Source organism: Coenobita brevimanus, chromosome 50, assembly GCF_032717465.1.
Source record: "Coenobita brevimanus isolate Jiangsu-jjx chromosome 50, ASM3271746v2, whole genome shotgun sequence".
Classification (NCBI taxonomy): Eukaryota; Metazoa; Arthropoda; class Malacostraca; order Decapoda; family Coenobitidae; genus Coenobita; species Coenobita brevimanus.
The window spans coordinates 56,002,327-56,017,991 of NC_137003.1; the positions used below are offsets into that span (position 1 = coordinate 56,002,327).

At 40.9% G+C, this 15,665-nt stretch overlaps 1 protein-coding gene across 1 annotated transcript in view; it reads left to right on the plus strand.

The window, feature by feature from the left end:
- Positions 1-15,665, plus strand: part of LOC145399848 (uncharacterized) — a 200,058-nt gene that overhangs the window by 172,398 nt on the left and 11,995 nt on the right. The window contains exons 3-7 of the mRNA XM_080272426.1: positions 3,727-3,815; positions 4,611-4,804; positions 7,219-7,403; positions 9,214-9,349; positions 13,000-13,104. Coding sequence (XP_080128552.1) covers positions 4,615-4,804; positions 7,219-7,403; positions 9,214-9,349; positions 13,000-13,104 — 616 coding nt within the window. The 5' untranslated portion in view covers positions 3,727-3,815; positions 4,611-4,614. The remainder of the gene's footprint in view (positions 1-3,726; positions 3,816-4,610; positions 4,805-7,218; positions 7,404-9,213; positions 9,350-12,999; positions 13,105-15,665) is intronic.

The window sequence follows — 15,665 nt, forward strand, 5'->3', positions numbered from 1 at the left end:
ATAGACAGGTAGGTAGGTAGAACAGTTAATGGATGGGTTGGCTGATAGATACGAGTACGTTATGAATGAATAGATAGAGAGAGATGGACAGATAGATAGATAGAGAGATAGATAGTACAGTGAATGGATGGGCTAGTGGATAGATAAATGGATTCCTGAATGAACAAGTATCAGTTTTAAATAGATACCAGTTAATAGATAGATAGATAGATAGACAGATAGATAGATGGACATAGAGGTAGTTAAGATAAATGGTTAATTGAGGTTATGATGTATGTATTTGTATGTATGTATGCATGTAGGTATATGTATGTATGTATATGTGTGTATGTATGTATGTGTATGTAGGCTATGTATGTATATGTGTGTATATATTATATGTATGCATGTGTATATTTATGTATGTATTTGTGGGTATGTATGTATGTATGTATGCACTGTGTGTGTATGTGCGATGGGTGGATGGTTAGGTTATTTAACAGTTTTATATATGGATGGATGGAGACCAGTGTTTGAGTTTTGTGTGTGTGTGTGTGTGTGTGTGTGTGTGTGTGTGTGTGTGTGAGAGAGAGAGAGAGAGAGAGAGAGAGAGAGAGAGAGAGTGACTTCCAGTGGATGGATGGATAGATTTGTGGATGAAGGGGGTTATAAGTGGATGGATTAATATATGGATGAATTTTTGAATGGATGAAGTGGATAGTGAAGGAAGGATGGAAGGATGGAAATAAGGAAGGAAGGATGAAGGAAGAAAGAAAGGAAGGAAATTTTCGAATGGATGGTTGGATGAATGAATGGAATGAGTCAGTGAATGAATGAATGAAGGAAATAAAGATGTGGAAGGATGGAGGGATGGAGAAAGGAAGGAGAGAGGGAGGGATGGAGGAAGGCAGGAAAATAGGAAGGAAGGAGGGAGGGAGGGAGGGACGGATGGAGGAAGGAAGGAGAGAACTGTTTTGTGAGTGGATGGATGAAAAGATGGAGGGTCAGGGGCAACGATAGATAGGTAGGTAGATAGATAGATAGATAGAGAGAGAGAGAGAGAAAGAGAGAGAGAGATGAGGGGTGAGGGAGGGGGGAGGGGGTGGAAAACAAACTCCCAGTATTGTTTGGCTAACTTTAAAACGGTTCCCCTCCCCCCTTCCCCCCTCTCCCCCTCTCTCTTTTTTTCCCCCATACTCTCTCTCTCTCTCTCTCTCCCTCTCCCTTTCATTCCTCTTTGCCTTTATCCCAGTCTTCCTTTTCATTTCCTTCCCTCCCCCTCCCCCCTTCTCTCCTCTCCCCCCCTCCCCCTCTGTTCTTTACGTTCATTTTTCTCTCGCTCCCAGTCCCCCCTCTCACTCCCTTTCTCCCTCCCTCTCTCTCTTTCTCTCCCTCCCTCCATTTTTTTTCTTTTATCTCTCTCCTTATATCTCTCTCCTCTCTTTCATATTCTTCTTCGTCTCCTCATCCTTCCTTTCGTATTGTAGCGCTCTCTCTCTCTCTCTCTCTCTCTCTCTCTCTCTCTCTCTCTCTCTCTCTCTCTCTCTCTCTCTCTCTCTCTCTCACCCATTTTTCCATCCTTTCTTCTTCTCCCCCCTATCCCTCTTTACCTCCCTTTCTCCTTCCCTCCCTCCCTTCCTGTTCTTTTCCTCCCCTCTCCCTCCCTCACCCTGTCACCCATTTTCCTTCCTTCTTTTCCTTTTTTCCCCTTACTTCTTCCCTTCTCCCTCCTCCCCCTCTCCCTCCCTCCCTCCCTCCCTGCTTCTCCCCCTCCCTCCCTCCCTCCCTCCCTCCCTGTTCTTACTCCTTATCGACCGTGTATGTTCGTGTGTGTGTTGCTCCCTTTATTTATTGTTCTCTCTCTCTCTCTCTCTCTCTCTCTCTCTCTCTCTCTCTCTCTCTCTCTCTCTCACACACACACACTCCATTTATCATACGTAGTTTCAATTTGTGTGTGTGTGTGTGTGTGTGTGTGTGTGTGTGTGTGTGTGTGTGTGTCTTCCCTCCCTTTTCCTCCCTCTCTTCTCTCTCCTCCCCTTCCTTTTATCTCTCTCCCTCTCATCTCTACACCCATCTCTCCTTTTTCATTTTCGTCACCTTTCTTTCCCTCCTCCATTTCTTCCTTACCTTCCTTGTCCCTCTCCTCCCCTCCTTTCCTTCTCCTTCCCTTCCCCTCTTCTTCCTCATCCATCCTTACCTCCCCATCCCTCCACCCCCCTTTACCTTCCTCCCCCTCCCCCCCATTTTTGTCTCCATTTTTTTTTCTTTTACTCATCTCTTCCCCCCCCCCCCACCTCTCTCGCTCCCACTCACTCACTCACTTTTGTTACTCCTCTTTCCTCCACCTCTCTCGCTCCCTCATGTTTACTTCTCCCTCCTCCCTTCCTCTCTCCCTCTCCCCCTTCCTTCATGCCCTCTGCCCTATAAGTATTTTTTTTAAACTTTTGTGTGTGTGTATGTGTGTGTGTGTGTGTGTGTGTGTGTGTGTGTGTGTGAGAGAGAGAGAGAGAGAGAGAGAGAGAGATTTTGATGTGTTGCCATGTAGTTCTCGTGTGTTAAGAAATATATATAACGTCTTTTCCCGTATGTTTATGTATCACACAAATTTATCCCCTCCCGCTGTAGTTGTACAATCCGTTTGTAATTAAAAACACATGAATAACACAGAAGTTGAAATAGGAGTGATAGGTATGAAGCAAAATATAAATATGGTCAAGATAAGGTAGCTGTGTTAGTTATATATCCTTTGTGGTTCTTGTCATTGATCACGTTGGATTGAAAGCTGGTAACTTTATAAACCATTCACGTTGGATTGTAAGCTGGTAACTCTATAAACCATTAACGTTGGATTGAAAGCTGGTAACTCTATAAACCATTCACGTTGGATTGAAAGCTGGTAACTATATAAACCATTCACGTTGGATTGTAAGCTGGTAACTATATAAACCATTCACGTTGGATTGTAAGCTGGTAACTCTATAAACCATTCACGTTGGATTGTAAGCTGGTAACTCTATAAACCAACAGATAGTTCCGTGGTGGTCTAGTGGGGTAAGATTCTCCATCTGAATGTGGCCCATAGAGTTAAGCCAGTGGTTGGTTGGGTTTTATTGCTCACAATGCCACTCAGGGATCAACAACTGGTCATTGAAGCCATAAATCTTTGGAATGAGTAGCCTAGCCCTGGTTCCCTACACTTCTGATAGAGTATTACCTTTACCATTGATTATTTTATTCAGCTTGGTGTAGAGCTATCAGGCTGAAGAAATTACTGAATACCCTTTTACCTTAGCTTGATATAGAGCATATTGGCAGAAAAATGGTAATGCTACAGCTCAACATACTTCCCATAGCACTTCTTCATGACTAGCATCAAAAGGTGAATGATAGATACATGTATACAAAATATATTCATTAGAGACTGTGTAGATGCTTAATTTCTTCAGCCCAATGACATATTCTTTATTTCATTCTTGCTATCACTGAATGGCATTTCTTCAGCTTAGGAGGGGTCTGTAGTAGCGAAGGGGTCAGTAAAGGCTGTGTCTAACCCCCTTAGTTCAAAATATCTTCCTAAAACTGGATAAAATGTTTTAGTAGGTGCACTAATAGAAAGTATGTCATCAGAGTAAAGGGGTAAAGAACTGTGTGTGTGTGTGTGTGTGTGTGTGTGTGTGTGTGTGTGTGTGTGTGTGTGTGTGCATTTTGTGGTGTGTATGTTGTTCTTATTGTGTTGTGTTGTTTCAGATGTGGGTATCACGGCAGGAGCAAGCCAGACGCGGCGAGCAGAGAGCACAACACAGGAGTGGCACGTAGAACACTGTCATCTTAGCTAGGTAAGGTTCCACTTCAACTCTTACGGGAAATTTTGGGTGGGAGAAAGATACAGGTTAGAGTGTCACTCCTTTATCTGTAGTGTTTTTGCCTACACAGAACCCATCATCAGAGTTCTATGTAGCCCTAAAAGTTAGAAAAAATAATGAACTCAAGCTCTAACCTGTGTCTTTCTTCCACCCAACATTTCCACTTGTCACAATGGATCATCTGCATTAACTCATACTAAAAGTGCCAATAGATATTGCATTAGTTATTCATTCATACTTAACTCTCTTCATAACTTCCATACATGATGCTGTACTTAGTCCTTTACTGCCTGAAGTTACTGCACATTGGATTTTTCAGAGATGGTTTGTAATGTACAGCCCTTTGCCTACTGGCTTAGTTCTTCAGGTCAAAAGTTTCAGGATTCCCATCATTTTGTATCTGATTGAAGAATTATTATAGCCTAAATTAGAGAGAGGAAAGCAAAATAGGGTATTTTGATGGCGTATAAAATTAATAAGTTCATTTTACTTCAAGAGTATCAGAGAGCACTGTATTTATATCACTGTATATGATGATAGTGTATATTAGCCTAATTACGAAAAGTGATTTAATGTTGAGAGGTATATGAGGGAGGGGGGGGGTGAGTTGGGGGGAGGGGAGTCAAATGGTGGGTGACAGAGTGACTTGGAGGCGTTTTGTCTGCGGCCACCCTTTGCGGGATTAGGGCGTCGGGCTATAGATAGATAGATAGATAGATTTAATGTAGATAGTGATACCCAGAATTAACCAGTCCATTTTCCTTTCAGGGGTATGCGTGGCACGGTGAAGCAGAGCAGCGGAGGAGGAGGAGCGGGTGCGGTGAAGGAAGAGGGGGGAGGAGGAGGAGGAGGGGGCGGAGGAGGGGTGAAAACGGGAGGTGGGGGTGGGCGTCGCAATAAGGCCAATAATCATGCCCACGCCCCCACCCTGCCCACACCCACCATTAAACAGGAGGTCACTGGTGAGTTACCCTTGCGGACTTATATCTCATGGCCTTGTCACTCTAAAGTCTGCCTTGGACATGTTCAGATGCAAATTATGTGATTGTATAGGGTGTGATAAGTTGGATAATGGAAGAACACCCTTCTTGATTGGACCCCATTTTGTTAATGTCACTTCTTACTGTCACTGAAATGGAGGAGGCGCAGCCTTCAGCTCATCATTTTGGGGTCTGTGCCTCTTCCATTTTCGCTGCATCTTGCCATATGGAAAAACCCTCTTATGACCTTGGTGGGACACTGTCTGCCACAGGAAGGCAGTTGCTTGCACTTGTGGTCATTGGTTCATCTTGGCCAGACAGATGGGTAGTGACAACAACTACCTACATTATGTCCATCATTGAAAAAACATTTGCCCAAAACATGGACCAATGAAGTGGGGTGTTTTTCTTTCCAGTTTTACCCCAGTGTACAACAGTCAGACAACCTGCTTCAAAACAAGTCTTATTAAGATCTCAGTGTGGAGAAACCCCAGCTCATTAAATATCGATGATGGTGATGATCTTGTCCCAGTTTCTCTTACTCAAAATATGTATGTTGGATGAAATGGGTGGGTGAAGTACAGGTGTGTATGGAGATGCACATGTTATGCACTACCCTTGTTTGACTTAGGCAGTGATATCCACCATCCATACTGAATATATACTAATACTGTCTCATTCAGGACTGGTGTAATGGTATTAGTGAGATATGAGAAGTATCAGTGGACATGAGAAATACCAGAGAGTGTTGGATGGTACAGCACATTTGATCTCTCCGTCTGTCTATACAGCATGTTGTTAGAGGCCTTCATCTTGTAAGGGGTGGCCACATACAAATCACCTCCATGTCACATTGTCCTCTAACATTTGGCTACCCCCCTCCCAACTCTCTTACTCCCCTCACTAATGTATCCAACCACTCCATCCCTCCATCTCATCCATAGTCTTCTCTTCCCTCTCCTCCTCTCCCCCTCACTCACATTTCTAGCCAGTCTGTCATTCTCTGTCCTCTCTACATGGCCAGACTGTCTCTGAGTATTTTTCTTCATGGTTTAAACCAGCACATCAATACCACAATGCTTCAACACTTTTTTGGTCTGTTTCTCCATGTAACTCCATATGCTTGTCACTTTATACGGTATTATTCTCACAGTCTCTAAAAGGTTTTGTTCAATTTAAGAAAGGCCTCTTTTACTGAAATGGTTGGAAACTATCTTCTTTAACTCTTTCAGTATGGTGACATCTTTTATTGAGTTATTCACACCTTGACAATTATACTAAATTTCAGTATGATGTGTCATGCTACAAGAGTGTAAGATGTGAAAGAAGTAAAAAATAGATTTAATGAGTTCAGACTTCCTAAAGATTTCCTTATGCAGACTAAGTGAAGGTATTTTAAAAGGGATGCCAAATTGTGTCGTAGCTGGTGAATGAGTGAAGTGTCCGTGATAAGCTGGTTTAAGATAAGATTAGCCAGCAGAGTGTCAGATAGCACTTTATAACAATACAGTACTGGAAGTAGCGTTAGTAGGTTTAGCTGTTCATCTCCTTGGTATAATGATGTCTTATATTGATTCTTCTTACTACTGTAGTGCATTTGTTCTAAAATCATGGTGAGCCCTAAGCCTTTTCAGCTTGGTAGTCTCATGTACTGTAGTCAGATTGGAGGGTTGATCGGACTAGTAACCAAGGAGGTTCATTCTTACCAAATGACTTAATGTCACTGAATTATACACAAATCATGGCTTAGTATTTAAGTTGTTTGAGTGCCCCAGTTCATAAGATAAAAACAGTCTGACTATAGACAGTTTTATTGAGTTAAGGAAACACCCACTGTAGTCCGAATATTAGTTTTGAGTAACCTTTAACTAGGATGACATATTTTTACCACCAGCCCACATAGATAGGTAATATTTTTGGTCATATCTGTCTGCTTCTTTAGGCTCTAACTTTTGAAAGGCTTGACCTAGGAATCTCAGTTGGATACCTCATGGTTTAGTGGATCATGGTGCCCCACCTGGATATGACCCATAAATGTTTAAATTCAAGGGGTAGTTGGGTAGTTGGGGTTTGTTGCTTATAGTAATAGCACTTAAGGGTAAGGGACTGGTTGCCATCACCTTAAATGCCCTGGACACGAACACTTTTGAGCAGGAATAGAGGTGTGGTGCTGTGATATAAATGTAATTCTGTGATTTTTAATTTCATTATTCTTTTTCTCTCGTTCCTTGATATTTTTTATTGTTTTCTTCCCGTGATAAAGATGTAATATTGTCATTGATTTCTTTATTTACCATTGCCTTCTTTCTTGCTGTTGCTTCCTCAGATAATTTAATTATATATTTTCCTTCTTTCTTGCTCATGTTTGCTTAAAAATTTCCTTCCCTTTTCCACAGAGGTGAAGCCGGACCCTGATGCAGCGGTGGGAGTGGGGCCGGCCGGGGTGGGGGGAGTGGGGCCCCCCTGCCTCAATGGGGACGACCCTACCCCGAAGCTCAACCCTGCCTGTCCCACAAACAACAATAACAACACCAGCACCAACAATAACAATAATAGCAACAATAAGGCTGCCACAGTCAAAGTAAATACAAGTTTTAATCACTGTTTGGTTCCATTAGCATGTGTGTTCTAATCTGACAAAGACCTCTAGTTCTCCTCAGTTCAGTTAATGGGTAGTTATTATCAGATTGGAGGGATGATTTGAGTGTGGAGATTCATTTCTGCCACATAACTAAGGCTCATGAAATTTCATGTAACGTTGAATTAGTGTTCAAGTGGTGGGAATGGCCCAGTTTTGTCAGATGAATACAAACTAATTGTAGGTAATCATTCTCAACCATAGTGCTGTATGTTGATGCAGTATTTTGTCATCATTTATAATGTTTTGACAAAATGTTCATGTCTTTTGTTTACCGGTTGTCTTGTACATATTTTAATAATATTTTGCATTGTAGCCACTTTAAATTTTCATTAATTTTCCTTCATTTGAGGTAGGTTTGACAAAATTCAACTCATCTCTTATGCAGTAAAATACAGTATTAAGAAAAAAGCACAATTCTAGAGAGATTGTTTTCTCGAGAGAGCTTAAAACAGCTTGAACACTCTGCCTGCTTCATGAAGATAAGGTATTCTTGGATATGCGTGATGTAGGAAAGCTTTTATCAGATAACATGGATGGTGACATTTCATGTTACAGTGCCTGCTTTATGTGATCTTGTTCTGGGTGTTAAAATTGTTCTAATAGGTTCTGTTGGAGGAATTTTGAGTGCCCTTAGAAGTGTGTAATTATGTTTTGATACAGCATGAGAATGATGACCTCTCAGCCCAATCCCCCCTCCCCCGTTTCTTTCTTTCTTTCTTTCTTTCTTTCCTCTTGCTGTCCCCAGGTGGTTTTATTTAGCATGGGAGACCTTACAAGCTTCCAAAGAGTTGTTAGCAGTAGTTATAACCCAGGCTCATCAGCAGGTGAACCAGGTACACTGCAGGCTGAAGATGTCCACCTACAATCCACCATCTTCCTTTCAGGGGATATGGAGGGAAATGAGGGAAGTATGTATAATTGGGCAACTCCATCACCCAGTTATATTGGTGTCACCACATGAAGATGCCCCACACCAGCGCCTGTCTCATCTAAGCCACATCATATCATCTGTTTGGCAGGCAGAATAAAATTAGTATTATGTTCTAGGGCTGTGTGGGTTAATATGATATTATATAGTTTTGGTGGTTGGCAACAGAGAGGTTTGGAGCTGTTTTTATCATTGCTACCCTAGGTGAATTCTAGAATTATGTGTCTTAGCATAGATGGATAGATAGGCAGTATATCACAGGTATCCTTGATAGTTTATGTACCGTACATTTGAAAGGAGTATGGCAATCAGTATCCCTTCTAGCATACAAGCCAGGATCATTGAATAGTTCGTTTGCCTTTTTACACCATTCACTTCAATGATACAAGTTGCAAAAGGATGAAAATCTGGATCAGGTTAGAGTAAAAACAGTATAAGCTCATTTATTCTGTGTTTAAGTGGTAGTTAGGAGCTTTTCTTGACTACAGTACATGGGAGCACTTATCAGTGACACTTTACATCTGCAATTTAGAATAGCTGTCACATGGTGGCACTGATATGACTGGGTTGCTGCACTGCCGTTATATAAATGTCCCTTAGCTCACTCCCTAACCACCAGAAGGAGGTGGTGGACTGTAGGAGGACAGCCTCAACCTGCGGTCTACTGGGTTCACGTTCAGATGAACCTGGGTTTGCTACCACCGCTACTACAAGAATAGCCATGTTTGTGTGCTGTAGTCTGAGAGTATTGTTTATTGGGTTCTTTCCTTTTCAGTTAGCCTATGTGATAAATATTTAGATTAACTGGTTTGGTGTTGGCAGGTAAAGCAGGAGATAGCCAATGGAGAGGACACCAAGCCAGGTGGCCCCTCCCCCACCACCACCACCACCACTGTCACCACCACCTCCACCACCACTGCCACCACCACCACGACCACACCACCACACACTGCTGAAGGTAAGAGAAGGTGTATTGGCTGATATCAGTGACTTAAGCACTTCACAGCAATTTCCAGCAACCTTGGGAAGTAATTAGCTAGTAATGGCACTTGGTTTAGCTTCCAGTCCATGGAAAACATTGGCTGTACCCTGGTGAACCTCAGTATAGGAATCCCTTTAAGGATCAGTATGGCATCATTTGATTGATTGATTGATTAGCACCCTGTCAGCTAACCTCTTGACTCCAGCTGATGTTCCTTTTTTTTATATTTTTTATATTTTTTTTTTACTGCTATCAAAATTTAAAAAATTCAGTTTAGGAATGGCCTTGTTGTAACTTGAGGGGCTTATTAAGGCAGTTTCTAAGTCCTCTTATTTGAAAAATCTGTCCTAAGTTAAAGAAAATTATCTGCAGGATGCAATAATAAATGGGAAAAACATCCCTGGATGGGTTAAGTCATTTTTGTTTTTCATTCTGTTGTATTTCATCTTGTGTAAGCTAATCCAATCTAGCACAGCCTTCACATGCCAGGTTTTGCAAGTTGATCATAACCCTTCATCAGATGTATAATTAGTGTTGATTTAGCTTAGATCAAGTTGAACAAGTACCGAAATGACAAGTGTGACTCCACCTTATCTAATCTAACGTAATCTAATCCATCTAGCATAACCTTCATTCACCAGGTCCTTTGCCAGTTGAGATGGGGTGTGAGGACAGATGTGGTTTGGCTAGAAATTTCGTGTATAGTAAGTCTTGATTCTAAGTCACCTCAGTTGACAGTGTTTTTGCTAATAAGTTCATAGTCAGTTTTTAAAATCTTGTACAGTCATCCTCCCTTTTTTTACAACTTTGATTTTTCTGGTATGATTATTTGCAGAAGAGTAAATCATCACAAAATACGCAAGTATAAGGTATATTTTGGGACAACTTAACGAGCTTTGTTGTTAAATCATATGAAGATACACTTTAGACAAGTATATTCTAATGTCCCATGATGTTTTATGACAACACAAAGGTTAACACTTTTTTAGATGAGTTTTCATTATTTACAATTTTTATTATTTGCAAGCATGTCTGTTCTGTGACCTCCATGTTAAATGAGGGATGACAAAGTCTGTCATTGTTTATTAAATTGATTTGTCAGTTGCCACCTGTTTACAGTATTGTTCCATGTGTATTGAAAAAGTAGTGATATTTAAGACAACATCCCTGACTTATGACAAGCACTGGCTGTATAGTCAAGATAAACAGATTAGATTAAGTATTTGACAAGCTGAGTGGCAGAGTAGTCAGTGTTTACCAATAGGTGATTGATTTGGCTGTGCTGGTGTGTAGACTGATTGATTAACCCATTCAATACAGTAATATATTGTTTAGTTTATATTTGCATCCTGTAGATGACCTTATTCAGTTGTGAAAAGATTATAGAGACCTTTATCAAACCCCTCAAGCCTGAAAAGTCTCTGCTAAGGTGAACTAATTAGTCTGTAAATAGCAAAAACTAAAATGGAAAAAAACATCATTGTATGGATGGAGTTAATTAGCTAGTGTCACCTGCATAGATTAGTTTGGTATGAGTTAAGAAACAGAAAGGAATTTAAAAAATTAAAAGGTAAGCGGATTAGATTAACCAAAATCTCGCTGCTTATTAGTTTATTGGCGAGTGACAGAAAATTGTCTATAAGTATCATGAACAGAAAAATATGATGCCACATTATGAAATGACTAGGTGTTGGGTAAAGGCAGTAACAGGCGGTCCCATTTTAATCCTTGTCAGGTATTGGGTCCAAAGGCAAGGCTGTCTCAGGTTGGAACTCTTAACTCCTCTAGTTCAGTGACGTATTTTCATTTTTATCTTCAATGTTTCCAGATTATTATAGTATCTTAGGAGTGATTTTTCAAACTGGGGGGGATTAAAGATAGCATACATTAACCATCCTTGAACTGGTGGATGATTACAGGGTTTAGTTGTTGCCATTTCTGAGATGAAATATGTATTGTACATCACTACTTTTGACAGTTATCATAGTTTTCAAGATGTAATTGTGTTTCAAGCACTAGCAAATTCCTCAGGAAGAAGACACTTTTGAGAAACAAAAGACCAAATTATTATTATTTATTAAGTGGAATAAGTTATCTAGTGTTAAGTAGAATAATAAAAAGGAGTAATCCATGGAGTGAAGGGGTTTGGGTAGGTGGCAAGAATGAGTAAATAGAGCTTACAAAATTAATGGCTGACCACTCATTGTTTCCCAGTATCAGCATCGGGGCTGCCTTCTTTCTTTTTTGCCTGTTTGTGAGGGCTAATTAGTCTTTCCTTTTGTGAGCCAAAAAGTTTAGGGAACCATAAAAACTGGGAGAGTTCACCTTCCATTTTTTTGGCATTTGCCTAAAGTTCTTTGATCCCGGCCTCAGCCTCCGCAATCTGATGATATATTTTTAAATTTAGTCATGCTATGTGTGAGCAATTTTTTTTTTTTTTTTTTTTAATAGCTTTAGGAAGACTTTATAATGTGTTTGGTGGGGGCACTTACCATCCACTCTCGATGTTGTGCTGCTCTCAGGTGACTTTCCTTTCCTCTCTTCCTTTCATCTTTCCCTCCTACCACTTCTATCTTTCTTTCCTTCTTTCTTTCCTCTTCCTTCTGTCTGCAGGTGACTCTACACTGAGTGACAAGCCAAATGGTTTCCTGTACACCAGGAAACCATTTACTTCCCTGGGTGGTAACCATATAACCAAACTAAGGCGCCTGGTGGTTTAGTGGGTAATTAAGGCACTCCAGCCGGATTGAGTCTGTGTAGGTTTATATCCAAGGGGTGGTTGGGGTTTTCTGCTCGTGTAATATCACTCAGGGATGAGTGAGGCTGGTCACTCTCATCTTTAATGTCAGGACCAACTTGCCTAGCCCCGGGCTTCTATGTTCCTCATGGGACAATAGAAGATTAGATGATGATGATGATGATGATGATGATGATGATGAAATATAGTCTTCATTAATCTGCTTCACTATGGGGGGGGGGTTGCTGTAGAGGGATACCCCCATGCAGTGACACCACCATAACCAGGTGACTCCACTGCCTGGTTATACAAACATTCCTGAGTTACTGTACTTCCTTTTCTGCCAAAGGAGAAAGGTGGACTGCAGGTGAAGGGCAGTTTCAGCCTGCAGTCCACCAGGTTCACATTTCAGATGACCCTGGGGTTAAGGGTGGCAATTTTCAAAAGTCTTATAATAATTTAAGCCTTTCTTGATTGAATATGAATACTTCTTGCAGGTGCTGTAGTAGGTGAATGCTGTAATGTGTACTGTAGTAGAATTTAAACTTTCTCTGATGAATGACTTCTGTAATGAATTCTGTAGATCTGCCTTTTCCCTCTGCATCATTTCCCTTTCTCCACCCAAGTTTGTAGTGCTGTATGCTGTGATGCCATTGTCATTAATTTCACATTATTTTTTTTCCATCCCCTGTAATTTAAGACTGTACCACTATCAATAACCGTAGAACATCTTACATTAGAGGAAAGAGAAGTTTAGGTCTCCTTTATGTAAATTGCCAGAGTCACATGTACAAGTTCCAGTATTGTTTCATAGCTTTTAAAACGAAGCCACAATGTGCGTTAGCCAGTTTACCAAAGCGTGTGTATGTGCACGTGTGTGTGTGTGCAGGTTGTGGCGCAGTGGGGGAGGGAGACAGGGCCAAGGTCGGGGGTGTGTGTGGGGGCGTACCGTCTCTGGATGGCACACCGTCCCTAGCACAGCTCCACACCCCAGGTAAGAATCCCCGACCCATCCCCCACTCACACGGATAGGCATAAGTTCCATCCCCTTACATCATTCAAGGAGAGATGAATACGTTTACTTCCTGTCCCTGTGCTACACTGAGGTATAATAATTTAGATGTAGTAATTCTCCCTAACACAGGTAAGAGCGCTCTCCCCCTCCCCCACTAACATGGACAGGCATAATTTCCATCCTTATCCCTTGTTCTGTAAGGGGTGGATAGGCTTAATTCCCATCCCTGTCCTTTACTCACATAGGTATATGTAGGTGCTGCGATTCCTCCTCTCCAGTACAGGTAGGATGCCTGTCCCTTTCCTCCACTCACACAGATAGGCATAATTTCCATCATCATCCATCATTCACTAAGAGATAGATTGACTAAATTCCTGTCTGTAACCTTCACTTGCTTAGGTATACAGAAGTGTCATAATTCATCCTGCCTTGCACATGTAAGACTCCCTTTTAGACCCCTACCCTCATGGATAAGCATACCTGTAGTTTGACTCTGTCTCGCATTCACTAAGGGACGGATTGGTTTACAGTAGTTCCCATCCCCATTCTTCAGTCACTAGGTATAGGTAATGATGCCCCTCCTATCCACATCACTGTACTCCTCCCTGGCCCTTACATAGATGAGCATGTGTAGTTTCCATTCATTTCCCTCATTTATATAGATAGACATAATCAGAGATGAAAGTTTGTTGACTCTTCCACTGCATCTGCTTTACGTGTAGGGCCTGTCTGTCACTTTCCTCCCTTATGTGTGATGTAGAAAATCATCTGTGGGAAGGTAAACATGTCAAGTCTATTTTATCTTAAGAAAAAAAAGTAGAAGTGGTGAAAGTAGAAATTAAAAGAGGTGAAATATTAGGGGACTTTTGTCCTAATGTAAAGTTAGCCATAATTCCCTTCTTTAGGTAGGCATAAATGTCCCTTCTTATATCCCACTTATGTTGAAAATTATAATTCCAATCTCTGTCCCTTACTTGTATATATATTTCCATCCCTGAATTGTGTAGGTACCAGCAGATATATTTCCCATTCCATCCCCAAATTATAATGATTGATAAAATTCCCCTCCCTAGCTACCCTTCACATAGGTATAATTTCCATCCCTGTCTCCCACTCACTTAGCCTCTGCAGAATAATGAAATTTTTCTGTATTTTATTCTTGTTGACACCAGTTGATTTTCATTAGCTTAGGAAAGTTGCATAGTAGTGAAGGGGTTATGGAAAACTATAACTGTCTAACATTGGCAGTTTGAAAAGACATTCCTGCTATATGCCTCTCCTGTCTCCTTTCCACCTTCTGTTGCTCCATTCTTCTCATCCTTGACCTTTGTGTTTCCCTTCTTCCTACCCTGTGTCTATCCTTGTCCCCTACCCACTGTCACCTTCTCCACCTCCTCCTTCCTCCCTGTACCTGTTTACTTCCCAACCCTGAATGTTTCCCTTCTTCTCATCCCCACCCAATTTCTGTATCTTCTCCATAGCTCTCTCTCTCTCTCTTCAGATGAACTCCCTATCCCGGTACCTTTCTCCTCCTGAAATGCTTTTTTCCAAAGCCTCCTCCCATTCCCTCCCCTCCCTTCCTTTCCCCATTCTTATGCAAGCACACACACTCGGTCTTTTTAACCCTTTGAGATTCAAATGACTATTTCGATCGTCATTTCAAATCCAACCTCAGAGATTCGGGTGACGCTTTTAATCGTCATTTTAAGAAACTTTTGTAAAATATTCACCATAAATCGCATTTACGCATCATAACAAAGAGGCTCGAGCACGATGTCAGGGATTGGTTGCTCTATGTGTGGCGGTACTGCACAGGTGGTCTGACTCATGGCTTTGTTTCTTTATAACTTGACTCTTGGTGAATATTTTTCTACAGCAAGATAGAAAATTTTTGGTTTTTGCCTAACTTCAACACGTCACTTTGACTTTTTATTTTCCTTGTTTTCCTTTTATGAACACACTACGATAAAGTACAACTATTCAGCTTCAGAATAACACCACAACCAGCATCCTATCATAAAAGTGTATTTACACTGACCGATCAAAGAAAAACATCGCGAAGTGAATATGCGGCTGAGACTAAAATAAAATTGTGCGTCTCTTTCCTTTTGCTTTACTGCACAATGAAATGCAAAAATTACCATAATCTATATATCATTATAAAGGTAATTTATTGTATTTTTGCATGGTTTAAACCAAATTTACATATCTTTACCCATTATTTATTGCCAAATATTTTCTACGGCAAGGTATACAATTTTTGCTTTTTGCCTAACTTCAGCTCATCATTTTGACATTTCTTTTTTTTTGTTCTCCCTTTTTTAACATACTGCGATAAAGTACAACTATTCAGCTTTAAAATATCTCCAAAACCAACATTCTATCATGAAAAGTGTATTTACACAGAGCGATCAAAGTAAAATATCGGGCCGCGAAGATGTGGGTCAGCATGAGTGGCTGACTCTGGCACAGACATAATCTGCCCGGCCCCAAAACCTGATAGGGTTAATATAAACTGTTGATGGATAGTATTTTCGTAG